This window comes from Eubalaena glacialis, chromosome 4, assembly GCF_028564815.1.
Source record: "Eubalaena glacialis isolate mEubGla1 chromosome 4, mEubGla1.1.hap2.+ XY, whole genome shotgun sequence".
Classification (NCBI taxonomy): Eukaryota; Metazoa; Chordata; class Mammalia; order Artiodactyla; family Balaenidae; genus Eubalaena; species Eubalaena glacialis.
In genome coordinates this window covers 58,106,359-58,133,861 of record NC_083719.1, presented here as the reverse complement: position 1 = coordinate 58,133,861, position 27,503 = coordinate 58,106,359, and the positions used below count along the sequence as shown (strand labels likewise).

The window sequence follows — 27,503 nt, the reverse complement described above, 5'->3', positions numbered from 1 at the left end:
CCCTGGTAACTTAAGTGGGAAAAAAACATAACGGAATCGGGGTAAATTTTTTTCTCTTCCTATCACAGCTCCCTCCTGGTAAGTGTTGCAAGCCTGGGTGAATTTAGTATTCCTCCTTTATTTTCATTTTTAATAAAGGGAGATTGTGTTTGAGTGTGAAATGTGTATTTTACTATGGTTCTAAACAGTTTTAAAATTTCAAAGTAAAATAGCGAGGTAAAAGATATTTATTGACACTGACCAAAACATACACAAATACTTCTGAAGAACAAACTGAAAACATTTCCTGGTTTATTTTCTCACACAGAGACCCATATTACCCTGAAAGCAAGACGTGCCAGTTTTCCTTTGTGGAAAAGCACATTCAGGCAGCAGGCTTCCCCGAGAGAGCAGTTTTTGTCCTTCAGTAACTGCGGGCAGCGATCCTTCCAGTGAGTGGTCGTCTTTGGTGCTCCCGGGACCAGAAGGAGGCAGGGCCAGCTGAGAGAAGCAAGGGCTACTAAAGTCTTACTTCAGTAGCAAAGTGTCGCTACTAAAGTTTACCTCGAACCGACTTGCTGGGGCCCTGCCTCTGGGCTATGTTGAAAGATGCTGCTGAACTATGACTTCAAAGCCCACAAGCATTAGGACCACGAAGATGCATCTGAAGAGTCTCTGGCCCAGGTCCCAAGAGTCCAGATTGTGTCCACAGCAGAGTGGCCACCCGGTTAGGACAGGGGTCCAAATAGGGTACCTCGGTTGCTTGGTGACTGTGATAGTTCACTACCAGGAGTGACCCCTTTGATGTCCCAAAGACTAGCCAAGAAAAGAAAAGTCCTTTTCCACATCCTCCTCGCCTTTGAGGGCCCTGAGGTCACTCCTCCTAATCAGCTGCTGTGATTGTGAAAATTTGCCAATTATATCACTCTTCCATCCGAAGTGCTTCACCTAGATTTTAAAAGGCATTTCAAAAAACAAATGATCCCGTAGAAAATACAATATGGAATTTTACTCTAGGGTCATAACAACTTTGAACATACTTCTGCTTCTCTAAGTTAATTTCTCCTCCAGGAGTCTGGAATTAGGTGTGATAAGTTAATGATGATACAAACAGAGTTGCTTTCAATAATTTAATTATTAGACTCAATGCCCCCAAAATAAACTTGCACGAAATATTAAACATTACTCCTAAAGCAATTTGGACACAGTCACACACACATCAGGAAAGGAAAAAAAAAATTCTCCCCAAAATGCCAGTACTTTGTTTCATTTGGAAAAATAACAACACAATTAGAGGTAAACAATAGTTTCTTCTGCTCCATCTCCAGTTTCCCCGTCTTGTCTGGTTACTCTCTGTAGATTTAGCTTTGCTTCTGCTATGAACGTTTGCAGCTGAGGGCCATGTGGATTTGAGTCCTGGGGGGGCGGGTATGCAGTCTGAGAGAGGTCCAAATCTGCAACAGACAGCACAGGTCACAGGAGAGTCAGCTTGAGACCTACAAGTCAGGCGAAACCATGAATCAGAGTCAGAGCCCTCGAAGATTGGGAAATGCTGTGGCCATAGAGCTAGCCATGGAGAGATGAGGAAGTCCAGTGAGAAAGGAATGAAATGGATATCTAATGATTTAATCAAAATCACTAAAATGGTTGGTTGGGTGTACAAACATCTCCTGTGGCTAAAAATAACCTTTACAAAATACTCCCAGCAAAACCGTCAAACGAAAACGTGTTACCATTTGTGGGCTGTTCAAACACTGCACCTGCTGAGAAGGGGGTGCCCAGTTATTTTTAAAAATGGGTTCAACCTCTTAGAAATACAGTTATCTACTCCGGCTACGTGCAATAAGCCATATCTGCATCTGCACAGCATCTTCCCTCAGAGTAACTCAAAGTCAAGAACTGATCGGAAAGACTCAAATAACGTACCTGGGACTTTCCTGATATGGGGGGAGGGGAGGGGAGAAAGGAGATGAAGGATGGAGACCCTCCAGCCTCACCATTATGCAAATCTGTTAACACCACACAAATCACTTAGCAAAAGGAGCCAGGTTCCTGGGGAAAATCGTTCTGGTAACAACTCTGACTGGGTTTGTTATTTTTCTGGTTACCTAGCAACAGCAGGGCACAGCCTATTTTCCCTTTTCTGATAAAACCCTCTAATACATGGTTTAAAGGAAAGGCAAAGGGGGGTTTTGATTTGAAAAAAAAGCAAGGCTGTTGCTGCAAACCATATTCTCTGCATTGCTCCACTGACCACCCTCCCGGAAGCCTGGCTATGTGGGAAAATTACAAATAACCAGCTCAGTTGGAGCAAAAAGCAGTCCACATGGAAACCCAGGTGGGGAAGATGCAGAGCCCTGAGGCCCACCTGTTCTTTTTTCAGTCATTAACAAGAGGTCATTCTAATCCTTGCCACATTTTATTCAAAGCCTCTATTATTTAGATGGATACACATAACTGCCAGCACTGTGGTGACAAAAATGCTTGTCATTTTTACACTCCTGACAAGGATCTTTGGTTATTAGCGGAGACAGGAAGCAAGGCCTGGCTGGAATGAAGAGCAAAATGTCCTCACAAGGCTCCACCTTCAGGGATGCGGCTTCCTTTGCTACACCCCCTTTCATCACTTCTTCCAATAGGAGGCAGAGCCAGTGGGAGAGGGGCAGTCAGGGCCGCAGGAAGTAGACACAGGTCACCTGCAGGAGCTGACCTGTGCCTCCAAAGCCAGCCCAGGAGGACCCTGGGGGGAGAGGAGGGGAGGAGAGAGGTGGGGAGGAGAAGGGAGGGGAGAAAATGGAAGGGAGGGGAGGAGAGGGAAGGAGGAAGGGGAAGGGAAAGGAGGGGAGGGGAAGGGAGGGGTTGGGGAAAGGAGGTGAGGCTGCACTCCACAGCTCTGCTCAAAGGTTTAGGCCACCCCTAACTCTAGGTATCAATGGGGCACAAAGAAAAAATCCATTTACATTGGGGTGACTTGATTCTGTTGATCCTAATCCCGTACCTCAAATATTGGGCTCTCACTCACTACTGAAAACATGACTACTGAAAATGCCTCTAAATCCACCATGTGTACGGTGCCTTCTCTGAGCACAGCAGCTGTTCCAGGCCTTTTACAGTCATCATCTCCTTAAGCCTCAAAATGTTGTAACGCACAATTTACAGATTGGGAAACTGAAGCTCAGGCTAAATTCTTGCCCATCGTGCAGCTAGGAAGTAATCCAGATTTGAACTCAGAGGATCATTCCCACTTGCTCATCTGCTCAAGATTCTCATGGTCCCCATTTCTCGTTGTGCTGGAAATGACTTGACCATCTTTGCAGAATTAAGACACCCTGGATGTGTAATGCTTAACCTCCCTAAGTACCAAATTTTGAACAGTCACTTACCAAAAAAAGAAAGAAAAAGACATTCTGAGCTCCTCCAAACCGACACAGTAATTACTGTAATTACGACACAGTAATTAATTATAAAATTAGGAACCTCCCTCATTCAATCAGGTAAACACAAAAAAACCCAGGCAATGATTTCATTATCAGGGCAATACAGATCAACCTAGAATGTTCTCTGTCCTTCGCCTGTCTGTGGTCATCACACATTTTCACACTTTTAACTCCTTTTCCTAGCCATTGAAATAAAACCATTTCACCTCTAAAAATAAACATTCCCAGTTAAACTACTGATGTTTAATATTGTACAACCTAAAAAACAAAAACATGCCTCAGAACTTCCATCTAGCAGAGGCTGACAGACTGGAGAACGGTTCACCTAAGCCACCAGCCACAGCGCTGCCTCCTAGCCCACAGAAGGTCCAGCCAGGGTGCAAGAGGCACTACAGGGAGAATGAACAATCATCCATTGAAAGAGGCAGTTGGGAGGTGATTGCTGACAAATGTGACAAAGCGGGCAGAACGGAAGTCCTTAATTCATGTAAGTTTCCTTCCTCTGGGGTATGAAACATGCAGCAAAGAATCCAAAATACTGGTGATTCTAGGTATCTGGGAAGTCCCCTTCATGGTTTCAAGAAAAGACTTGTTCAAAAAGAGCCAAAGAACCAAATACATTTCAGAAAGAATTCTTTTATCTTAAATTGTAGGCTCCAGTTCAGGAAGATAGAGAACCAAGAGTAAACATGGGGGGAGATTTTTCATTTGTGTGTGAGTATAAGGCGGGTAGAGAGAGAGACTTAATCAGAACTTTTTCAAATAAGAATAAAAATACAGGAGAAAAACATCTCCTGGACCCTAAAGCGAATGAATGGTCCACATTGTAATCCCATATGTATTAATGTTGAGCTTGTGTGTCACCTGGAGGGGAACTCAATTTCCTTCTCCACGTTCCTTCTTGGTTTCTACCTGAACTACTTAGGCAAGGTCAGACAGTCTGTCTTTGAAATTAGAAACCGTTCTGTGATTTCTGATTTTATTCCTCCATTTCAACCCTGAAAGAACTCCAGCACAGCAATTGTATATTTCTCAAGGTCAGCCACCTTTTTCCACACGCTCTACCCTAGAGAGTATGATCGTCATATAGAACCCTAAACTGAAAAAACATTTGTTAAAATAAACCCTCGTTGATTCAGAAAGCAGAATTCTTGGGGAGTAGAATTAATCATCCAATTTTATTTGTGATCAAAATGCCTGTAAATTACTGGAAATAAAAATAGAATACCTCTTTTTTTGTGGAGAAAAGAACCCTCTTTTACTGTTGGTGGGAATGTAAATTGATACAGCCACTATGGAGAACAGTATGGAGGTTCCTTAAAAAACTAAAAATAGAATTACCGTATGACCCAGCAATCCCACTACTGGGTATATATCCAGAGAAAACCATAATTCAAAAAGACACATGCACCCCAATGTTCATTGCAGCACTATTTACAATAGCAATGTCATGGAAGCAACTAAATGCCCATCGACAGATGAATGGATAAAGAAGATATGGTACATACATACAATGGAATATTACTCAGCCATAAAAAGGAACGAAATTGGGTCATTTGTTGAGACGTGGATGGATCTAGAGACTGTCATACAGAGTGAAGTAAGTCAGAAAGAGAAAAACAAATATCGTATATTAACGCATATATGTGGAACCTAGAAAAATGGTACAGATGAACTGGTTTGCAGGGCAGAAATTGAGACACAGATGTGGAGAACAAACGTATGGACACCAAGGGGGGAAAGTGGTGGTGGGGGGGGTGGGGGGTGTGATGAATTGGGCGATTGGGATTGACATGTATACACTAATATGTATAAAATGGATAACTAATAAGAACCTGCTGTATAAAAAAATAAAATAAAATTCAAAAATTCAAAAAAATAGAATACCTCATTTTTTAATAAGCAAAGAAACATTAACACAATCATAATTTGGTCAGATAAAAAACCAAATGCTCTTATGATGAAACAAAACTTCAAACTACAAAGAACCTTTTGATCTACTGTCTCAACACAACTGTCCCTCTTAGTTGACATAAAAGAAATAATTTGATCCTTCCCATACCTCTGGAAACTCAACAGAGTGAGCATTATTAACCTTAAAATAAGGACAAATAGACTAAAACACATCAAAGCCTAGCTAAACCAAGTGGAGAAGTAGAATCTTGGTGCAAGGATTTTTTTTCCTATTTAGCTGAACTTTTCTTCACAGCCTAAAACTTCTTCCTTCACATGAAATTTCCTCAGTCTCACTGTAGGGTCTAAGTAAGTCTTCTCATGAAGTTTCTAAAAATGATAAGTATACACATTTTGGCTGGTACTATCCCCTTTGTCTTATGGGCAGGGGGCGGAAAACACCCAGGCCATGGGCTGTATGATGTGCTGATACCCAGAGACAGTTCCCCAAATCCCCCTATTTTTAGCCCTTCATTGCAGCCTTGGAGGGCTAAAAATGCATTTGTTGACATTTACATTTATCATTTTCACACTTTGCTCACCTGCTATTGGAATTTCAAACTATGAAGGAAGAGAATGTGGGATCTGGATGACATACAACCGTAGGTATCGGCACCTGAAAAGCTGACACGAGCGGGAAGAAAAATTGGCCTTCCCTGCATCAGCTCACCATCATTATTATTCTTTTGAGCCAACTGGATAATTGGTTATTTGCAAGACTAGACTGTAAAGTCAAGGTGTAAAATGCAACCATGTGTCACACTGAAAATGAATGAAGTGCCTCCCAAGCTGAGAAGTGAATGAAATCTTTTAAACCACAAGGTAAATGTAACCTTGGGTGAGTCACTTCCGTTCTCTGGGCTTCAGTTCATGAAGGATTGAACTGAAATCATCATTCAGGCCTCTTAAACTTCTTGTACTGTAGGAGAATGTTTACACCTGTGTTTTGGCTCAGTAATGCACCAAATACTATTCTAGAAGTGCAACAAATGAATGCATTTTTCAACTGCTTTCTGCTCAAGGAATACAAATTTATTACCTTAAGTTGCATTTAAAATAATGTTTTTAGGGTAATTTCCGGACATATGCCCCACGCTTCTACTTTCAGTCTTTCCCTACAACACGTATTTGAGTTGAGCCCACACAGCCCTCAGAGCACAGGATTTGGAAAACTACCTAATGAGTGGAAGATAAGGTCCACAGTCAAAATCTACACTTGATCTTCCCTTCTATGAACAGCAAACCTAACAGTAGTTTGTCATAAAGAAAGCGGTTGTCTATTGTTTTAAAATATTTAATTCATGTAGTCTTTGCCTTTTTCTGGATTTTCTGAATAGAAAAGCATTTTAAATCCTAATAATTTTTAAAGAAAAGCTTTGTTTCAATTTAAAAGCACCAGGATAACTTCCATCATAAACATTAACTGTCCAGGTCTGAATTTAACTCCACATTACCCAATGGCCAGGCAGACAGCAGGCCAGTGCTACAAAAGCACGTTGAGTCAATGTTCGGATCATTGATGATGCGTGTCAGCCCTCTCCGTGTCTTATCCCAATCCATTCTCCCCAAGAAGACTCACAAAACAGAGCTTCATGTCTCTGGGTCTTGGTTCTGTTCTTGGTTATTTTAATGAAGTGTTCCGACTCATACTCTGTACTACTGTATCCCTCGTGCAAGTTCCTATAATCAAAATGCACACTTTCCTAGAATAACACCACCTCAAAAAAATTGTCATTCATATTCCAAGTCTGCAAAATAAGTTGTATTCCCCCATTTAATGATCGATTCATGCTTATACTGTGAAACATTTACAAAATTGTTTCCTGATGGCATTACTGGCAGTCACTATTTTTTTCTCAGGAGCATTAATGCACAGCATTTTCCTTCTAATGGAAAACACTTATTGTACAAAACTCAAGGTGTCCTCAGAGCTAAGGAAAGTTGGTCTCCCTCACTGCTTTTGCTCAACTGCATTTCCCATAGTGGGCCACAAACAGCATGTGAGCATCTGGCATAAAAACCAATCTGGATATCTGAAGCCAATGATCTCAATGAGTGTTAGGATTCCCTTCATTACTCCTCACGTACCAATCCTGCACCTGAAATAAAATAACCGAAGTGTACTCTGGGGTTGTATACGTGTAAATGTGTAATGTAAGAAAGCAAGCTCATAATTTTTTTAAGCTGTGACTGTTAGAGTTGGACTTTATTTTCTTACCAGTAATTAACATATTTGGAATAATCTATGTTGGTTATGTAGGTAACACTGATAAGAAACACAGCAATTGAAGCAATCAATACAATGAGGTTACAATTATGTTAACACAAGATGCATTATGATACGTCAATTGTCTCTGTGTGAACTTTGATTTGCTCTCACACTCTCTCACCCAGAAGGGTGCCCGTGTTACTGAGTCATGACCTTAACATCAGCAAGTCCCACGGGAGAACGGGGCAAGTGCCTCCACCTTCCCCTCTTCTTTGAGATGCATTTCAAAGTGTGTTTCTCTAATCAGGATTCTAATAGGTATTAATGATAAAAGAACACAGTGATCAAGTAAGTTGATGAAACTCCGGGTTAATCAAGTTTCTTTATTGACAGATTCCTCAGAACTTTAATAGGCTCACATGTATTATTAATCTCTGAGAGGGAAAAACTGTATGTGGCAGGTCCCAAACTCGGGGAGCTTTTTCTCACAGTGTACTTTTCAGTGTTGTGTTCTATGTAATATACTTTGGGGAATAGTGCACTAGAGAATAATAAATCTATTATAGACTAAGAAAGAAAGAGACAATAAATGACCAAGATGCCAGAATAAATCAGGGGTGGGAAGCTGGAAATAGGTGAGGTTTTCCAAATTCAGAGACTCTTAACCCTGTATATAAAACATCTATAGCAGACTCGGGCAATCATCATCAATGGCTGCTAAAAGCATTAGGAGAAGAGCTGATGGGGAACTTTATAATGGATGGACAACATCCGAACCCACGGGTCAATCTTAATATCACAAAGAGAGAAACGGACACCTCAAGCCTCCTGATGGGTTGCAAGAGGAAATATACAACATCTACAATATAGGAAACAGACAACTCCATCTATGAAGATTTTTTCATGTCAAAAAATAAAGCCTGCATCTAGTCAAATATCAAATATCTATTCCCAACTACCAGTTTACAGGAAATATAGAGACAGAAGACTACGTTAAGTGACACCACAGGGATGCAATCAGCAAAATCCAGAATGTAGAAAATTTTTCAGAAAATATATTTTTTTCAGAAAAAAAAAATGTCTTTTCACCAAATAAGCAACCCAGTCTTTTCAACAAGTTGTAAGATTTTTTTTAAAGGCAACGGAACTTTAGATTAAAAGACTTGTGAGATACACAAACCAAATGCAATACATGAAATTATTTGGATCCCAATTCAAACAAACCAAGGGAAAAAAAATTGAGACAATCAGAGAAATTCAAGTACTGAGAGTATGATTTTAAGTAAAAACTGTTAAATTTTTTAAGGTGTAATAACGATACCGTGGGGAATTCCCGGGCAGTCCAGTGGTTAAGACCTTGCCTTCCAATGCAGGGGGTGCGGGTTTGATCCCTGGTCGGGGAGCGAAGATTCCACATGCCTCATGGCCAAAAAAACCAAAACATAAAACAGTAGCAATGTTGTAGCAAATTCAATAAAGACTTTAAAAATGGTCCACATTAAAAAAAAAAAAATGATACTGTGGTGATGCTTAAAAAAAGAAAAAGAGTCCATATCTTTTAGAGAAAGATACTGAACTATTGAATATTTTGGGATGAAATGATAGGATATCCTGGATTTGCTTTAAGATAACCTAACATGAGAGGACAAGAGAAAAGGGCATCGAAACAGGATTGGCTGTGTCGGTAATCGTTAATTCATTAAATGATTCTATTTGTGTACATGTTCCATGGTAAGTTTTTAAAAAGTCCATACTCTTTCATATACTTGGACTATAAAATTATAAAGGGCTCTCTGTTATTCCAATAGCATAGCTTCTACATATCTGATATAAACAGAATACTGTGGCAATAAATTAGATGTCTCTTCTGGATGTGAAATATGTATAGATCAGTTTTAATACAACTGTATGACAAGTCATTGGCAAGTGCTGTGTAGGGGGTTATATCTATTTAGAAAGATACACAATTTCTATTAACCTATTCCAGAAAATAGATGAGGTTCATTTGAGTTTATAGCTCCCCATAAAAATGATACAGATTCAGGTATGGTCTTTGCTCTTGCCTGGAAAATCTAACATCTCCTCAGTGAAATATAATTCAGAAAAGATCTCATTTTATACCCTGAGTCCATTTGTCCATAGCAGTGAATTGATAATGTTCTTTTAGAATTTGGATTCCTATACTTTAGTCTTCTGAGTTTACTTAAAACTAAAAAGTAACATTTTTTAAGAAATAGGAACTAAAAGATGTACATCTAGTCCAACAATATCTGAGTAAATTTCAGTTCCTAACAATAGTAGGTGTCAATATATAATGTCAAATGAATGAATGAATTAGTGAATACCTTATTCAAAAATTCTACCTACTGTAATTAGAGTTGTGGGAATCACCAATTTGGAATTCTTATGTTTAGAAAGTACCTTACAATTTCATTTATTCTAATCCTTGTCTTCTCAGTAGGAATGAAGCTGAAAATGTAGTCAAGATAGAACTGCATAATAGGGCTTCTCTCTTTAAGCCACTAACATTATTTGACCTTGAGTCAAGCATTCAATTCAAACCTCACACCAATCCACAATGGTAGGTACACCATGGAATATGAAAAGGAGAGCTTAAAACAAACCTAACCTGAAAATGGAACACAACTCAGGAACACAAGAAGCTGAAGAAAACATCCAAAAACCATAATTAACATCTTCAAAAAAATTTTTAAAGCTATTTCGGCCACCAAACAAGATTCCATAAAATAGGAACTATAAGAGAACAAGGAAAAATCTCTTAGAAATTAAATATATGCTGGCTGAATTTTTTAAAAAATCAATGGAAAAGTAGGAGGTTAAGGATGAGAACATCTCCCAGGAAGTAGAACAAAAACATGAAGAAATGGAAATAAACAGAAAAAACAAAACAGAAAAATCAGAGGCTCCAAGAGGTCCAATTTATAACTGGAAACAGTCCCAGTAAGATAAAACTGAAGAGAAGCAATTTTTTAAAGAAGAAAATATCACAGATTCGAAGGAAATATATTTCTTGATTGAAAGAGTCTAATGAATAACCAGTAAAAATGATTTTAACAAAAGACCAGACTAAGGCATATTATAAAATTCATCCAAGAATTAATAAAGTGATAATTCTAGAGGCTTCCTAAAGCACAAACAGGTTACAAACAAAGAATTAGGAATCAGAATGGCATCAGACTTTTTAACAGCAACGCTGAGAAGTGGAAGAATCAAATCCTTCAGAATTCTGAAGGAAAATAATTTTTTTTTTTATACAGAAGTACTCATTTAGTTTTTGTTTTTGTTTTTTGTTTTTATTATTAATTAATTAATTAATTTATTTTTGGCTGTGTTGGGTCTTCGTTTCTGTGCGAGGGCTTTCTCTAGTTGCGGCAAGCAGGCGCTGCTCTTCATCGCGGTGCGCGGGCCTCTCACTATCGCGGCCTCTCTTGTTGCGGAGCACAGGCTCCAGACGCGCAGGCTCAGTACTTGTGGCTCACGGGCCTAGTTGCTCCGCAGCATGTGGGATCTTCCCAGACCAGGGCTCGAACCCGTGTCCCCTGCATTGGCAGGCAGATTCTCAACCACTGCGCCACCAGGGAAGCCCAGGAAAATAATTTTGGTATAGAATTCTAAGCCCAGATGTATTATAAAAACCAAGTATAAAAGTAGCAAAAATAAATAAATGAAATGAAAACGACATTTCAACTGATTTGGAAAAAAAATCCTTTCATTATTAGACCTTTTCTTAGGAAGATTTAGAGATATGCTCCATCAAATAAAGGAATATGCCATAAAAGAGAAAGATTGGGATTGAGGACAATAGGATCCAACACAGGAGAGATATGAAGAGATGTCCCAGGTGACAGCTACACTGCTGGCCAGGAGAGCAACAAGGGCATATTAGAGTAAGAGGACAGAGGATTCTGGAAGGGAAATTTCCAGGAAGGAAGATGAAGCTGATAGATTTTAGAATGTGTTGAGTGTGTGTAAAATAACATTGATCAGTTATTGAGAGAAGTATAGGAACTCTGGAGGAAAATATAGGAGGTAGAAAAAAAGTGAGCAAATGAAAAAATAAGGCAGATGGTCAAAGTCTCAGTAGGATAGAACAGTCAATGACATTATTTTTAGTAGCTTCTGTTCATACAGTTGATTTTTCTCCATCTTAAAAGGGCTCAGCTCTCACAAATGTCCTTTTCTAATCTTAAATGTCTACATATAACTATAAATATGATTTTTTGGAAAACTACTTCTCAAAGTACGAAATATATTGAGCCCATTCAAAAAGAATGAACGTGTCTGTATAATTAAGATTGGAGACTTCTGAAGTTCTAATATCTGCTGTTAGAAAAAAACCTTTATAAACAGGCACTTCAGAGAGGAAGAAACCTAAAAAGCTAATAAATATTAAAAAGGAACTAAATCTCACTGGTAATTAGGGAAGTACAAATTGAAAGAAAGGGGTTACCCATTCCATACCCATGATATCGGCAAATATTGAGAAGCCTAACAATGCTAAGTGTTGGGGAGAATCTGGAGAAACTCGACCTCTCATACATTGCTGCTGAGAGTTATACTATACAATTTTAGAGAGAAATCAGTAATACCCAGCGAAACCAAAGACATCCCTACTACTTCTAGGTGTTCATAATCTACATAAACTCTCACTCAGGTGCACAAGGAGATGTGCATAAAAGGATGTTTACTGAGAAGCGTTTGTAATAAAAAAAATATTGGAAACATCCTAATTGCTCATTAGTAAGTTAATGAATATGCTGGTGTTTATTCACATAATGGAAGAGCATACAGCAGTTTAAAATTAACTATTTGTGCTACATGTACAAATATGCACGTTGAGTGAAAAAAATAAGTTGCAAATAGACATATACACACACATATACATGGAGCAGGGGAGAAAGGGAAGGAGGGCAGGCTCTTTTATACTATCACTACGTATATATGTATCCATAAACAATATATCATTTTTTTTGTTTTCCACTACATTTATATGTATCCATAAATGATAAACAATATGTCATATTTTTGTTTTGTTAAAACAAAACAAAAAATATGTTTATTGATACATATATATGTTTATGGCATAAAAACATACTGTGGAAATGATATACACCAATTACAGGATATTGGATAACTCTGAATAGGAAAAAAGAAGAAGATAAGGGGAAGGGATTTCATATTTAACATTTCTTTCAAAAAAAAAAAAAAGGGCAAAGAGATGTCTGAAGCAAATATGGTATAAAGTTAACATCTGTTAAATGCATGCCTGATACAGATTTTCTATACTTTTCTGTAAGTTTGAAATTTTCATAATTAAAACTTTTATGTTAAAAAATGCATGAAAATACACAGCAACCAATTGCAATGTGTGGTCTTTATTTGCATACTGAGTCCAAAAAACAAGCTGGAAAAAGGACACATGCACTACATTTATAAAACAATTGGAAACTTGAACCCTGACTATATGTTGATATTATGGAGGTTTTGATAATTTTTCCTAGGTGTGATAATAGTTTAAAAAAGAGAGCCTTATCTTTCAGAGATACATACTGAAATGTTATGTATCAGTAAATGTTTACAGATGATCTTTAGAATTTGCTTCAAAATAGCACAGGGTGTGTGTTGTTGCTGGGCATGGGGGATTGGTGGGTAGGAATCTAGATAAAACACCACTGGCCGTAATTTCCTAATTTTTTGAAGTTGGGTGATGGTACATGAGCGGTTATTATACTCCTCTGCTTAATTTTGTACGTTTCAAATTGTGCATACATTCAGGTAATCAGGGAGTATGTCAAGCTCAAATTTTAAATCAAAACAAATTAAGATGTTCCTCACCATGATAAACAAATTATCATGTTCCTCAGAGTGCCTGTTAAGAAGCAGGAACAGCTTTTTAAGATTGCGCTGAATTAAACAATATGTAGGTCTCCAGCTACAAGGACAGGGCAGTATTTTCATGGCATTGAATTCCTCTTAAGGCTGTAGAGACCAGGGACTCCTAAGTACCATGGCAATAAAACTGGAAACTGCCTTCTGCATGACCCTACCCACACTGAAAGAGTTATGCCTCTCATTTTGCTGAAAGAAGAACTGAATTCATTTCTCTGCCAGGTGAATAATGCAGGAAATCAACCTAGGAATTTTAATGCTGCATTTACTTCTTACGGGTTCAGTAGAGGGAAAAGCAGATGTTAAAATTCTTAAGCATACCAGATCCAGTGTTTTTCTTTAAACCAGAAGAAGGCAAGCAATTAGATCAAACACACCCAAGCTAATTAGTTCTACCTACTTCTTAATAATTATGTTATTACCAGACTTTTTTAAAAAGGCACCCAATTCTTTAAAGGTATATAAATGAGTGTTTTTTTTTTCTCTTGATCAACTACAAGATTATGAGATGTCAAAGAACTAACATGCCTTCTTCTGTTCTGAGAAATTGGTATTTACAGTTTTCAGAGCAACATAAAATTTTTTCTTTTTAAAAATGAGAAACACTTTGTAATTCTCATCTGTTTGAAATAACATTTGCTGAGAAACCAAACCCTGCAATATCTTTTCCAACTGCAGCTTTGAATTTATGTCACTCAAAAATGATTAAAAATTTAAAAGTACAACATAATATATAGAAAATGTTTTGTTCAATGTAAATTTTCACACTCAGCATTCTTTTCATATTTATGTTTGCAATCAGAGCAAAGATTACTATATTACCTTTCTGGAAATTAAATACTTTTAGAAATTGTACCATTAGAGAAGTAGGCAGTTTGCAGAACAGAGGCAAAATTAGGACTTTATTAAAACAGGAATCAAATGAGAACATATATACTAAGATTAATTACTTTACTCCTTGGAGCCATCTCGTCCTACAGGAGATGATTTTACATTGTCTTATGCATACAAATGTCATGTGGAGCTACTCTAGATATTAATATTTGTGCTTCCTGACTTGTGACCTATGACTAACACTGGAGCCTAAGAAACGAATTGCCCTTTAATTATCTACCAGGTGACACAAATTCCCAAGTTTGCACTACATCCTCCTCCTTTTAGACAGATCTCTTTCTTCTGTAAACAACTCTTTTTAAGAAGGAGCCATAGCATTACCATACAATTTAACTTCTCTTTAGTGGAATCAGCCACCAAGAGCGAAGAGCAAGTAGCCTCAGCGACTTAGTGACCAATGGCCCCAGCGCCTTCCAGACCAATAAGGGCCACTGAGCACACTGCCCTCTGATAGCCTGTTACCTCACGGAGTAGGAAGATGCAGACACAGATAACTATAGAAGAGGCTAATGAACACTGTCCACAGGTGGACACCACTTCAGAGATCTTCCAAAGAGAGCACTTTTAGATGTGGTAGCCAGGACAGGCTTCAGAGCAAAGACAGAACTGGAATTGAGCCTGGCTGACCAGAATGTCAACAGGAAGAGGTGGCCTCGGGTGGAGGTATTTTAGGTAGAGCTCACCCCTACTGCAAAGGGGAGGAAATGCTGGATGCCATAAGAAAAGAGAGCTGTTGGGTCTGGTGGAATTATGAGTTTGTGCAGATAAATCAAAGGGGTGGGGATGTGTTGGAAGAGTAGGTTGTGGAGGGTTTTGAATGGGAATGCTGGGAGTTTTAACTTTAGGAGGTAAGTTTTGCAGTTGCTGGTGATCAGGACCCTTCTATGGTCCCGTGTCTATCTACATACTTGGCTTCACCTGCACATGTAGGTCCAGGGCAGGGTCAGAAGGGAGCAGTTATTCCCCATTTTTCATCTGCTTGGAATAAGCCCACATTTAGCCAGTCAAGTTTCCATCCCTCTGATGGACAAAGCATTATTTACTTTTTCAGTTAGTAGAGGGTGTGTCAGAAGGAAAACTGTTTTGAGTTTCTTGTCCATTCACTCTTCAATCAACACTGAGTGCCTAGTATGTGCCCTGCACTGGGTCGGACACCAGGGAAACCGAGTTGAACAAGACTTTGTCTCAGCACCCAGGAAGCTTATAGCCCATACAATCACTTCAAAAACTGTTCCAGTTTCTTAAAAGCTAAATAGGCACCAATTCTAGGATGAATTCTACTCCTAGGTATTTATCCAAGAAAAATGAAAACGTAATTCACAAAAAGCCTTGTACAGACTGTTTATAGCAGTTTTATTTATAAGAGCCAAAAACTAGAAATAAGCCAGGTATCCATCCACAGAAGACTGGATAATTGTGATAAATTCATCTAAGCAAGATTCCTTAGTAATAAAAGGGAACCAATTACAGATTCATGCAACAGTATGGATGCATCTCAAAAACAGTATGTTGAGAGAAAAAACCCTGGACACATAAAGGTACATAGTATTTGATTCCATGTCATTCTAGAATAAGCAAAATTAACCTGTGGTTGATGGAAAACAGATGAGTAGCTGCTTCTGGGAGTGAAGGTTGGTTGGTAAGAGGTATAAGGGAGCTTTCTAGAGTGATGGCAGTATTCTGTGCCTTGAAATTCTTTCCACAAAAATGATTGAATAATAGAGTTAATATCTGAGCATTCAATGTATGTAAATATCTCAAACAAACAATATATAGCAACTTAAGAGTCCAGAGGGAAAACAAGTGACAAAATATGGTGGAAAGTAACACAAGGATTTACTGGACACTATAGAATCACAAGGAAAGCTCCTAACCGAGATTGGGAGGGTCTGGATAGGCATTTGGAGGAAAGTGACCCTGGAGCTGGGGTCTTGAAAGACGAACAAGAGTTTACCAGGTTGAGAATAAAGGGTGGAGGAGAGGATATTCCTGAAAGAGGAAATAGATGTACAAAAGGGGCAGGGGTGGCTGGCCTTTCACATAAGTGGAAGAACTTCCTATGGCTAGACCACAGGGAGAGAAAGGACAGAGCAGCATGAGATGAGGCTTAGAGATCAGAGGTCAGATCAGGCCTCCAGGCCCAAGCACATAACCTCCTGCGCTTCAACAGCAGTGACTAATTTCAGCACACGGTGCATTTGAATAAGCCCAAGGAAGGTGACCCAAAAAAGCCCTAAGAGGACTGGACACAAATCCTTATCCACAGGCCCAAATGCTGGCCTAGGGGCTAAACAAAACTCTATCTAAAATTCATTGTGTTGTATTTGGTATTCAGAAGACAACCCACGTGGTAAATCATGTCGGCATATGTCGTTTGGATTTCAATTGTTCCTACGGGAGAAAGGATGTATTCGAAGGGTGTGCCATGCACAATGAGTTTATTTCAACACCCACTTACATCACTGGTTTTTTCCCTAGTATATTTTAAGGAATAGTAGCCCTGCAAGGTTCTGGGCTGGAGAAGAGGATGCTGTGGTTAAATAGGTTTGGGAAGTGCCACTTTTGGAGAGTCACAGTACACATGAGCACAATGAAAGTTTTGAAGAAGTTGTGTAGTCGCCAAACCACCATTTCCCAGTACCATCTGATTATGGGAACTTTCTGTCATGTATGGTGGAATGTTTTTTGAGAAGTGTCTATTTAGATAATACTCCAATGAGACATAATATGTCCTTCAGGTCCCCAGAGCAACTATTTTGGAAGCGGCCCAGTGGATGAAGCAACTGAATGTTCTTCCTAATGCTCTGCTCCTTTTGTAACACAAGGTGTAACAGTAACAGTGACAATATCTGTGTCTACTAAGTGCTTCCAAAGTTCTCAGAATCGTACGTTTCGTCTTATAAAACCCTCATACCATCTACAAAGTAGATACTATCAGAAGTCCAATTTTACAGATGAGGAAACTGACATACACCAAGTTTAAACACTTGCCTAAGTTTTCACAGGTGGTAAATCTGAACCCAGGCCTTCTATCTTCACCACTATGCCACTCAGCCACCTCTACTGTTCAATATTCATCAAGTTTATTCCTTCATGCATTCATTTGTTAATCTATTCATTGATTCATTCATTCAAATCCCTCATGTAAAAGTGAAGTACCAGAAAATACACCTAAAGTTCATTACATTGGAAAAAGCATCGTTTTAGTCTATGTTTGCTGAAACTTGGTTTAGGAGGTGGGAGAAGATGGATTCTTTATCTTTTCATCTTTGAATGACAGGGAAATATCACATCACCTACCTTCTTCACATGAACATATGTCTCGTCTTGATCATTCTGGTCAAAAATGATATTGCTAGGCAGGTTTCTGCCCTAGTGTTTTTTCTGGGTCCTTGTTGAATTAGTCATTTAATCAAGCCCTTCATGAAATATATTTTCTGAAATTTTCCTGAACCACACATCCTCAAAGTTAGCCAATAGTCTAAAAAGATAAAATAACCATCTCTAAAAAAAATACCCACCATATCTATATATTACTTATATCTCTTATCTGAAGAGGAAATATTTTAATTTGAAGATGAAATATTTTAACTCACTGGCAGCAGCATTTGCAAAAACCCTTCCATATTCCTATCAGAAGCAATGATAATTTCTTTGAGTAGGATAATTTTAATGTGATTTTTCCCAGTATTTTGCTCACACAGTTAAGATTTAAGCTTTTCCCCGCTACGTCCACTAAGGTAATCACCTCATACCCAGCTCAGAGCAGAGGCAGCTCATAAAAGACAAATGTAGTATCTGATCTTTCGCGATGCTTTACCTCAGGCTGCTTGTTCAGCATAAAATAACTAAAATTTTTTAAAAAATCTTTGCAGATAGTTGAGTGAAGTACCCTAAAAGGCAGCTAAACACACCCTCCCCCTTGCAGTACTGCTGCATTCTCCTTTCAAGGGGGATGGGATTCCAGTCCGCAGTCCTCGGGGACACATCAGTGTGCGACTGTACTTCCTCACACTGGAGCCCAAATGCAAAATAGGGCCTCATGACTATGCTGACTAACAGACCATCACATTTTGGCCCAAACATTCCTTTTGTTTTCTCCTTCCAAGCTATGTGCCAGTGAAAAGTAGTTTGCACACGCAAAACTTTGCGGGTGTATTTTAGAGCTCATGCTGAACGGAAGCATCAAGCGTCTAAAAATACAGGATGAGCTCTACTTTGTGTATAATCCATCACGCCAATCTGGATACATTAACAAGTAATCAAAAACAGGTTAACTATTTTTGGTAGGAATAAATTCATCAAGAGTCAGAAGTTTAATCTACTCATTGGAAGTAAACGCAGCTTTAAAAGCCTTTCGTTTCTTAAAAGAAGGTTCCATTTTAATCAGATGGAATATATATTAAGAATTATACATTCCATATTCTTGTTATATAATAACATCCCCAAAACAGAGCCATATGGAAACAAGTCAAGAAAACACAACCTACATTTATCCAAGAGTTTAGGCTTATGTAATTTTAAGAATACTTAATAGCTCCATATTTACTACACTAAAATAAGAAGAAAAAAAAATCCAGCAGAGCTAAACAGGTAACTGCAAGGGTGCGTCTGAAATGACAAGAATACAAGCCTAAGATCCTAAACACAGATTCTAGAAGCTTTTGGCAAAGCCAAGTATGTGAAGTCTCTTTCTCCTTGACTCCTAATATCTCACCATCCCATCTTCTGCCATCTGCCTCTAGCAAATGTCAGTGGATTCCCAGGATGGAAACATGTTTCCTTTCTGATTCATTCCTAAAAGACTCCCCAAAATATGGCCTACTGCAATTGAGCATGATTGCCCTGAATTCACGGGAAATAACCAAAGCCATAGTCTTCTTTCAGTCATCCAGAAGAATCAAGAATCCCTCCCATCTAAAGGACTGGTGTCTAAATTGAACACTTACAGACTCCTATACTGACAGCCCAAACCATCTTTGAGAAATAGGAACTTCAAAATTCAGAATCTACAAGAAAGTACTGAGGCTTCTGAGGACATGTTAGAAAACAGAGCATTAAAATCACCTCCTGATTTGGGGTTTTGCATGGAGAGGGCTCTGAGCACGCAATTCCTGTTTTTTGTTGCTGGCGGATTTATAAGACTCTTAGAACGCAAGGTCCTTATTGCAATGTTATAACATTCTGTGTGATTAACTGATTGCAAATCACTGCACAGGGTGCCAAGATCGCTGGTAGGAAGCAGGTCATTAAATAAAATTAAAACTCTGTCAATGTTTTGCTTGTAAATGCTTCTTCCAAAGCTTTACAGCAGCATCAGTCCTTACAAAATGACCTCAATTCACCTGAGAAGTAGAGTCTCCTGTATTTTTGGCGGATGATCCAAATATTCTATATTTAATCCAAACATCCAGCATGTTATGTTTTAGGAAGAAAAACCTGTAGTGTAATGAAATTTGTACAAAGAGAGCTATGGAAAAGAGTCGCCATGAAAATAATTAAATTCTGCACAGTCGTACTGTGAAATTGTTCAGCAAAAGGCTCCGAGTCCTATCCTGCAGAACTGGGAACCTCTGTAAGACCACATTTTTCCTTAGGTAAACCTTCAAACCAAGCATTAACATTTCAAATTTAATTGAATTAATATCTTACCTAGAAAGAGAATGGATACCCTGGCCCCTTCTCCAAGCAAACTCCACAGTGGTTTATCATGGCAAATTAGCATCTCCACAGATCAAAACCCAGGCCCCGGCTTATTTATTATCTGGCTCGAAGTCTGAGCAGAGAAACAGGACAAGACGTCGCCCCCTCAGCCAGCTGTTTCTGGGAACTGACCAGCTGAGGACACATAGGTGCCTTTCAGTCAGTCTGTCTGGGGTAGAGCAAAGGGATATATTTCTTAAGATGCCATCACATTTAATTTTAAGATTGCTATGATAAATATATAATCTTTCAGGCAATACTTTAAGGCTGACAAGTAGAAGGTGGAGCCAGGGAAATTGGTTCACATTCTAAGAGTGTACTTAACGAAACAAATACTAATTGTTTTGCCTGGGGAGATACATTGGACTGTTAAATAGGATTTAGCAGAAGAAAAAGGGTTTAAGAAAGTGTTTCACTGATGTTGAGCTAGCTGCCCATGTTTAATTTACTGGTGTTCAAGCTACTTTATGGTTAAAAAAGAAATACCCCAGTGAACAGATAGGCTGACTAATTGTTGTTCATATAACAATTAAATGCTAAATTGTTTATGTGCCATTTTCCTAAAATGACAGCAATGAATTCATTTCTACTTGCTTAGAATAAATTAAGGCATTTTATGGAGAATATGTTTTAACTGTTTGAGCTTTCATTTGCTACACATGGCCATGTGGGGCTATATGTACAATATTCTAAAGGGAAAAATAACTCACATAAGAAGATGCTCTCTAGAGTTGAACAAAGAGTACCTATATCAAACTGATAAATGAGACTATACATCTGAAGACAAATTTATTTCAACATTAATGAGGAAGAAAAGTTGGCAATTGTTAAAGTCTGCTACCTAGAATCCAGAAAGGTATTCATGGCAAGCAATTTTATAGTTATCCTGACATTTCAGGAATGCCACCTCACATACACCCATCTTACAAAAGTTTTCAAACTCACTCAATCCAGGGAGCTAGCCTGAAGCACTTGCCTAGTCCACATGTATTAACCCCCATCACACCCCACACGTCTACTGGCTTTCCTCAACCTGTTTCAATGCCTCAGTCAAGTCAAGCTATGTGACTCAAGCTCATAGTTGCTTTCATTTCTGCTAAAGAGTGTGGACCTTGACTCCTTCATTCATGTCACAATTTTTATCAAATGTTCATTAGATGCCAAACATTGTGCACTGTGCTTTGTTAATTGTGATAGAGCAATGAACAAAGGCGATACGTGGAGCGCCCCACTCTCTTGAAGCTTATTCTACAGTGGGACAGGCAGACCTTACATAAATTATTACACATGTCATTAACTCAAATTATGAGAAGTGCTAACAAGGGGTGCTTCCTGGTGATTCTGAGCCTTGATTTTTATCAGTCTATCCAGGACTAACAAGGACAAATAAATTCAGGATAACTGAACTCAAAAAGAGATTAAGGTCATAAACCAGAACACAATTTTTAAATTTAAAGTGAGAAATGGTTTAAACCCAAATACTCCTGTTGGGTGTTCTCAACATTTTCTTTCTGGTAGAAAAGCCTATTCGGGGAACTCAAGTATTATTAGAAGTTTTCCTGGGGATATATTGATATAATGCGACCATTTATATAATGCAACCCATGAGGGTTGGATGTTCTGTAGATATGGAAGTTTTACATCCCAAGTTGAGATGTTCAGTCTTGCTGTCAAAATATCTCTTACATTTGGTTCTGAAAACATGGTTGACTGATGTAACTTCTTCCTCTTCAGAGAGGAACAAAGGGAAGCAAAATGCTGTGACTTTTTCCCTAAGACAGTTCTGGTGATATACTAACAAACACTTCCTCTTAGACGAATATGGAAAAGTAGTTAACCCTTTATATTCTAATATATATCCATTCTGAGTAAAAAAATTCCCCGATTTACATATTTTTAAAAAAATCACCTTTGAAACTATTGGCTTCCTACTGACATTTAGGAGACACTTTCATTTCTATCAGCAGGCCACCTCTGAATCACAATTACAATGAATTCTTTCCACCAGGCAGGGATGAAGCTGAAGTCCACCGGATCCCAGAACATGCTTGGCAATTTTTTTTTTTAAAGTTCTGATAACACTTCCTTCTCTTTTGTACAGATGAGGAATTATGGCTTAGGAATCACGCAGCAGCTGTAGGAGCCTGAGTTAGCATTTGAACTGAGGTTCTCTAACATCAAGCCCAGCACTCCAGGCTGGCAGTGCAGGGGAAGATAACAGGATGGCTGCTTCAGAATCACTTAAAGAAAATGTCAGATACACAAATTTGCAGGCCCAGCCAAGTCCTACCAAATCAGAATCTCTGCACAGAGGAATTCATATTTCTATTGCCTTCTCCCAGAAACCATGGTACCCAGCCAGCTACAGTAACCACGGTTCTAGCAGCCAATCCCACGCATGGCATCTCACTTCTCATGAGCCTCACAGTTAGAGGGTGGCCCTCCGTAACACCATCACAGGATTTGGGGAGGTGGAGTTGGGGGGAAAAGTCTCTCTGGGTTTTAATACACTGGCCTTAACTCCATCCAGTACACTCAACTCCATTTTTCTAAATTCATCTTTTCACAGAGACTGAATGAATAAAAAGTGAAAAAGAAAAGTTGTCTTCTTTGAAAAACAGAGACAGCAACCACCATCTCACAGGATGTTGTAAAGGGCAAATGAGACCATGAATTCAAATGTTGTTTTTGAATGGCATGAAGTGCCATATAATATTACATTAATTCACCCAGACGTGAATTAATTGGCATGGAATTTCCAAGCCAAGAGGAATATAAACTCCTCAATTTAAGTGAAAAAGAAAATACAAGTTAGACCATCTATTTTTACAAATAAAGTTTTACTGGAACACAGCTAATCTCATTCTTTTTTTTTTTAACATCGTGATTGGAGTATAATTGCTTTACAGTGGTGTGTTAGTTTCTTAATGTACTGTCTACGGCTGATTTAGAGCTATAACGGCAGAGTTGACTATATGCGACAAAGACCGACGGCCTGAAAAGACTCAAGTATTCACTGTGTGGTCCTTTAAGGAAAAGTCTGCCACACCCTCTGAACCTGATGGTCATATTTTTCTTAAGCAAACATAAAACATCAGTCCTTAGCTGAACACCCCACATTTTAGGCAAGTCCTAAAAACTGAATTTTCACGGTTGGATGGACATGGGGGTGAGAGAGGAGACGGTCCCCAGATTCTGATTTGTGGAAGGCGTGATGTTTTCTTTGCCCACTTTGGATCATTGTCCCAGGAGTCATTGAGACTGATAGGAGCATGCCTTATCCTTCAGGTATGTTTGGTACCTAAATGGTTACAAACTTTCCTTGCAAACCCAGCCCTTAATCACTTTGAGAGTAAAGCCACACTGTACTAGAGAGGTCAAATATGTAACCTATAGACCACATACGTGTGTATGTATATGTATGCATATATGTACTTGTATGTACGGTGGGGTTTTGTTTTTCAGGATTTAAGCTAAGGATGACCCAAGGTCAGGCCTAACCCCCTGGAATCCTTCATACTGAGTTAAGTTCCCACTTTAGCAGCTCGTTCAAACCAAATTGGAAGCTTGGCGGGGATGAACAGCCAGCCACATGGCTGGCTGGCTGCCTCTGAATCCACCCACCTGCTGGTTTTGCTCTCCTGCTGTGTACTGGGCTCTATTCACTAAGGCGGGATGGCCCTGGCCCAGCTGGCTCACATAGCAAACCTGCCCCCAGAGAACTATGCAGTCAGGAAGTTGGCAGTCAGCACCCCTGGCTCACCAGGCTCTACAAGCAAATGGCATGTTTCCCTTTCCTGGTACAAAATCTGCAAAATCATCTATGCTTGTCAGTGAGAAAAATTAAAATTAAGTCTTTGGGCCCAATTATTTATGCTCTTGTCATGACGCAGATGACCAAGAGCAAGCAGTATTATCATTTCCTTTAAAATGTTAACCAAAGTGATAGCCAAGATTCTAGAAGAAAAGATAAAGAGCTGATCAATGATTTCCCAATTTTGACTTCTACAAACTCCCATAGATATATCTGCATAATAATTTGATGTCATATGAATATTTTCAACCCTTCAGCTTTGGTTTTATTTAAGCAATCCAAAATAAAGGCATCTAATATTCCCTCCCAATCATAGAGAGAGTTTAAAATTCCCAAAGCTCTTTAATTAAGGTCTAGGTTTGGGAAAATGTCCTAATGAATATATAGACATTTTTCTGCCCTAATTTCTGTATTGACACAGGCTTGATAACAGATACCTATATCTATAAATATAAAGAATATAGACATTTATCACAATTTTACTGTTACGCATTTTTGTAAACAAAGTTTAGTTCACTTCCCTAACCAAGTTAAAAAAAAAAAGCTCAGATTGTTAAATTATAGTTCAAGTTTGGTACATTTTTTAAAAAATTAAAGCTTTCATGGCACCTAAAAATAGCAAAGAGAAAATAATAATTTTATCCTATGTTAAAGGCTGAATTGTGTCCCCCCCAAATTCATATATTAAAGTCCTAACCCCCATTACCTCAAAATATATTCGAAGATAGAGCCTTCAAAGAAGTAATTAAGTGAGGTCATTAAGGTGGGTCCTAATCCAATATGGCTGATGTCCTTTAAGAAGATGAAATTAGGACACAGATTTGCACAGAGGGAAGACCATGTGAAGACAGGGAGAAGACAACCCTCTATAAGCCAAGAAGAGAGGCCTCAGAAAAAGCAACCCTGCCAACACCTTGATCTTTGACTTCCAGCCTCCAGAACTTTATTATGGCAGCTCTAGCAAACTTATACATCCACATTTTCAAATACTTCTTTGTCACTGAAGTTTATATTATCTAACGCCAGCTTCAGTTTTATGGGAAATTGCCTGTAGGTCTTTAGCAAAGCTTCTTTCCACACAGATTACACAAATAAGGTACCCATTTCTGAATTATAGAATATTTTTAAAACATTAGAAATTATCACATACTCACTTCTTAAAGACTATTACTTAAATACTAACTACAGCATAGCTTTTTATTTGGAAAATTTCTATTCTATTTCCATATGTAAAAAACATGTCATTGAAAGTTTAACGCAGCTGTCTGTATTTAAAAAAATATAACAACATTGCCAAGATGAAGTATTCTAAATACAATGCTTTGAATTTGAAAATATTTTGACGGGCACCAAATTCTAACAAGCAGCAAAGCGAAACACTCTCTGGAATCCAAACTTGCTAAAGTTATTCTTTTTCCAATGTCAACTACGCGACTAAGGCATGAAATTTGGTTCTCAATTTAAATTTTATCATATGCATTATAGCAAAACTATGATGCTTTAACTACATTGAAAAGGAACTTTTTAGGTAACCTGCAAATATTGAGGTACAGATAAAAATATAACTGAAAAGGGAGACTAAGAAGATTTCAGATTAATTATCATACCAGAAAGTATCTTCTCTGTTGATTAATGAAAAAAAGGCAAATATAAACTAAGAGAGACACTGAGTAAATAGCCCTAGAATTCTAAAGCTAGGAGAGAAAAAAAAGGCACAGAAAGAATGTTTTTTGTTGGTTTTGCCTTTAAGAAGACTAATAACAGCTGAGCATTTCATCGGGCCAATTACATAGCAATTGTCCTACAGGGACTATATTGTTTAAAGAAATTCAAATTTTCTGTAGCCTTGGCTAGTGTCCCTCAGAGGAGAGCAGATTAAGTTCCTAAACCAACCATCTCTTCCACTATAAATAAAATCAAATACCAATTTGGATCTAATGTTCAAACATCAAGAATTTTGTTCATGAGACAACTTCCAAAACTGGAAAGTAAAGTTCTTTATAAAGTATTACCTTAAAAAATATTTACAAGTAACACAGGGATATTGTTAGGCAACACTAGAGAAACAAATGATCCTTAACAAGATGTGTCTTATGGGAAAAAAGTGAAGCTAAAGAGTATTTATATCTGAAGATCCTCGGAGCTCATGCCAGCACTGGCCACCACAGCCCAAATGATTGAGAAATATTTTCCAAATGGTAATATTAAAAAAAGAAGGAAGGGACGAAAACAACAACAAAGAACTGGGCCTTCATCATCAACATCCTGCCAGATATTACAATAGGATTTATTCTAGTTCTACTCCAACTTCTTTTAAAAGGACAATTCAAAACAGCATTCTAGAAATTAACGACGTGCAGTGTAATGGTTCAGAGCACGGGCTCCAGAACCAGTCTTCCCAGTTCCTCTCTGGCTCTGCTGTTTACCAGCTCTGTGGCCTTGGGCAAGTCACTGAACCTCTCTGTGCCTCAGTTTCCCCCCTCAAATGGACATAATAACCAAACAATCTCAGTGGATGGCTGTGAGTACTAAATGAATTTCTCCATGTAAAACCTTAGCACAGTGCTTGAAATTTGGCAAGTGTCATATAACTGTCAGTGGTGGCAGTGGTGATGGAGATATTGAAAAACCAACTGGAACACAAAGAGCACAGTAAAATGTCTGGTGAAGCTGGCTTGAACAAACTAAATGAAAATTCCAATCTAGGCGACAGCTAAACACGTTAGAGAATTTTATTTACATACAATTTTTTCCACCAGGCTTACTGTTCCCAAAATTCACATTTCCACTTATCTGAGCTGCTCTTAGGCACCCAACACAAGACCAGACAAAAGAGCAAAGCATTCTTTAAGGAGCTGCCTGAAAACAGCTGACCTTAGGGCCTACTAATGAAACCAAACCACGGTTAAACACACATTTAACAAAAACACCAGCCAAGAACAGGAGAGGCAAATTTTGTTAGCCAGGGTAGTTGTCACTGATGACCACTCACACAAAGATACAGGAGCAAATGTGAAAGCAGGGGACGTTGACATGGCACCATCCTTGGTTCTAGCACATGGACTGTCCCCCTCTCCACCAGCATAGCCTGGACTGGTTTCTTCTGGCCTCCTCCTGTTCCCCCCTCCCCCCTCCCCCCTCCCCCACCTCCCCCCTCCCCCCCCCTCCCCCCAGCCTACGTGGAGAGCACAGGCAGAGCCTAGTGATGACCACCATCAGTGGCTTCTTTTGAGCTACTTTCGATTCTAAGACCCGTGAAAGCTCTGGAGTAGCTTGAACAATTTTATCTGGCCCTGACAACCCTCTTAAGAATATATATCCAATTTTCATTCCACTTCCCTACCACCTCCTCCTAATCTCTGACTTCTCTCTCCTCCAGAAACTGCTTATCACGCTTAAGTAAACAAACGTAAATAAGGTTTTCTGACCAGTTGCAAAACTCCAGCGCTGGACAGCCCACACTGCATTTCTGATCTAATCCCTCCTGCACACACTAGGACGCTCCTGAGAGAGGAAGGCCAGAGTTGATTTTGCTCTCTTCTATCAATGTCCTGCGTGTCCTGGCCTACACTGGACACAACATCTGAAGCTGAAGCACGTTTTC

The 27,503-nt window shown here is 38.8% G+C and overlaps 1 protein-coding gene across 7 annotated transcripts in view; it reads right to left on the bottom strand.

The window, feature by feature from the left end:
• Positions 1-1,125: 1,125 nt before the first annotated feature.
• The window catches only part of ARHGEF28 (Rho guanine nucleotide exchange factor 28), a 305,032-nt gene continuing 278,654 nt past the window's right edge, over positions 1,126-27,503 (bottom strand). For all 7 annotated transcript variants that reach the window (XM_061189357.1, XM_061189352.1, XM_061189354.1 and 4 more), the window contains one exon: positions 1,126-1,433. In XM_061189357.1, the coding sequence (XP_061045340.1) occupies positions 1,270-1,433 (164 nt within the window). In that variant the 3' untranslated portion in view covers positions 1,126-1,269. The remainder of the gene's footprint in view (positions 1,434-27,503) is intronic.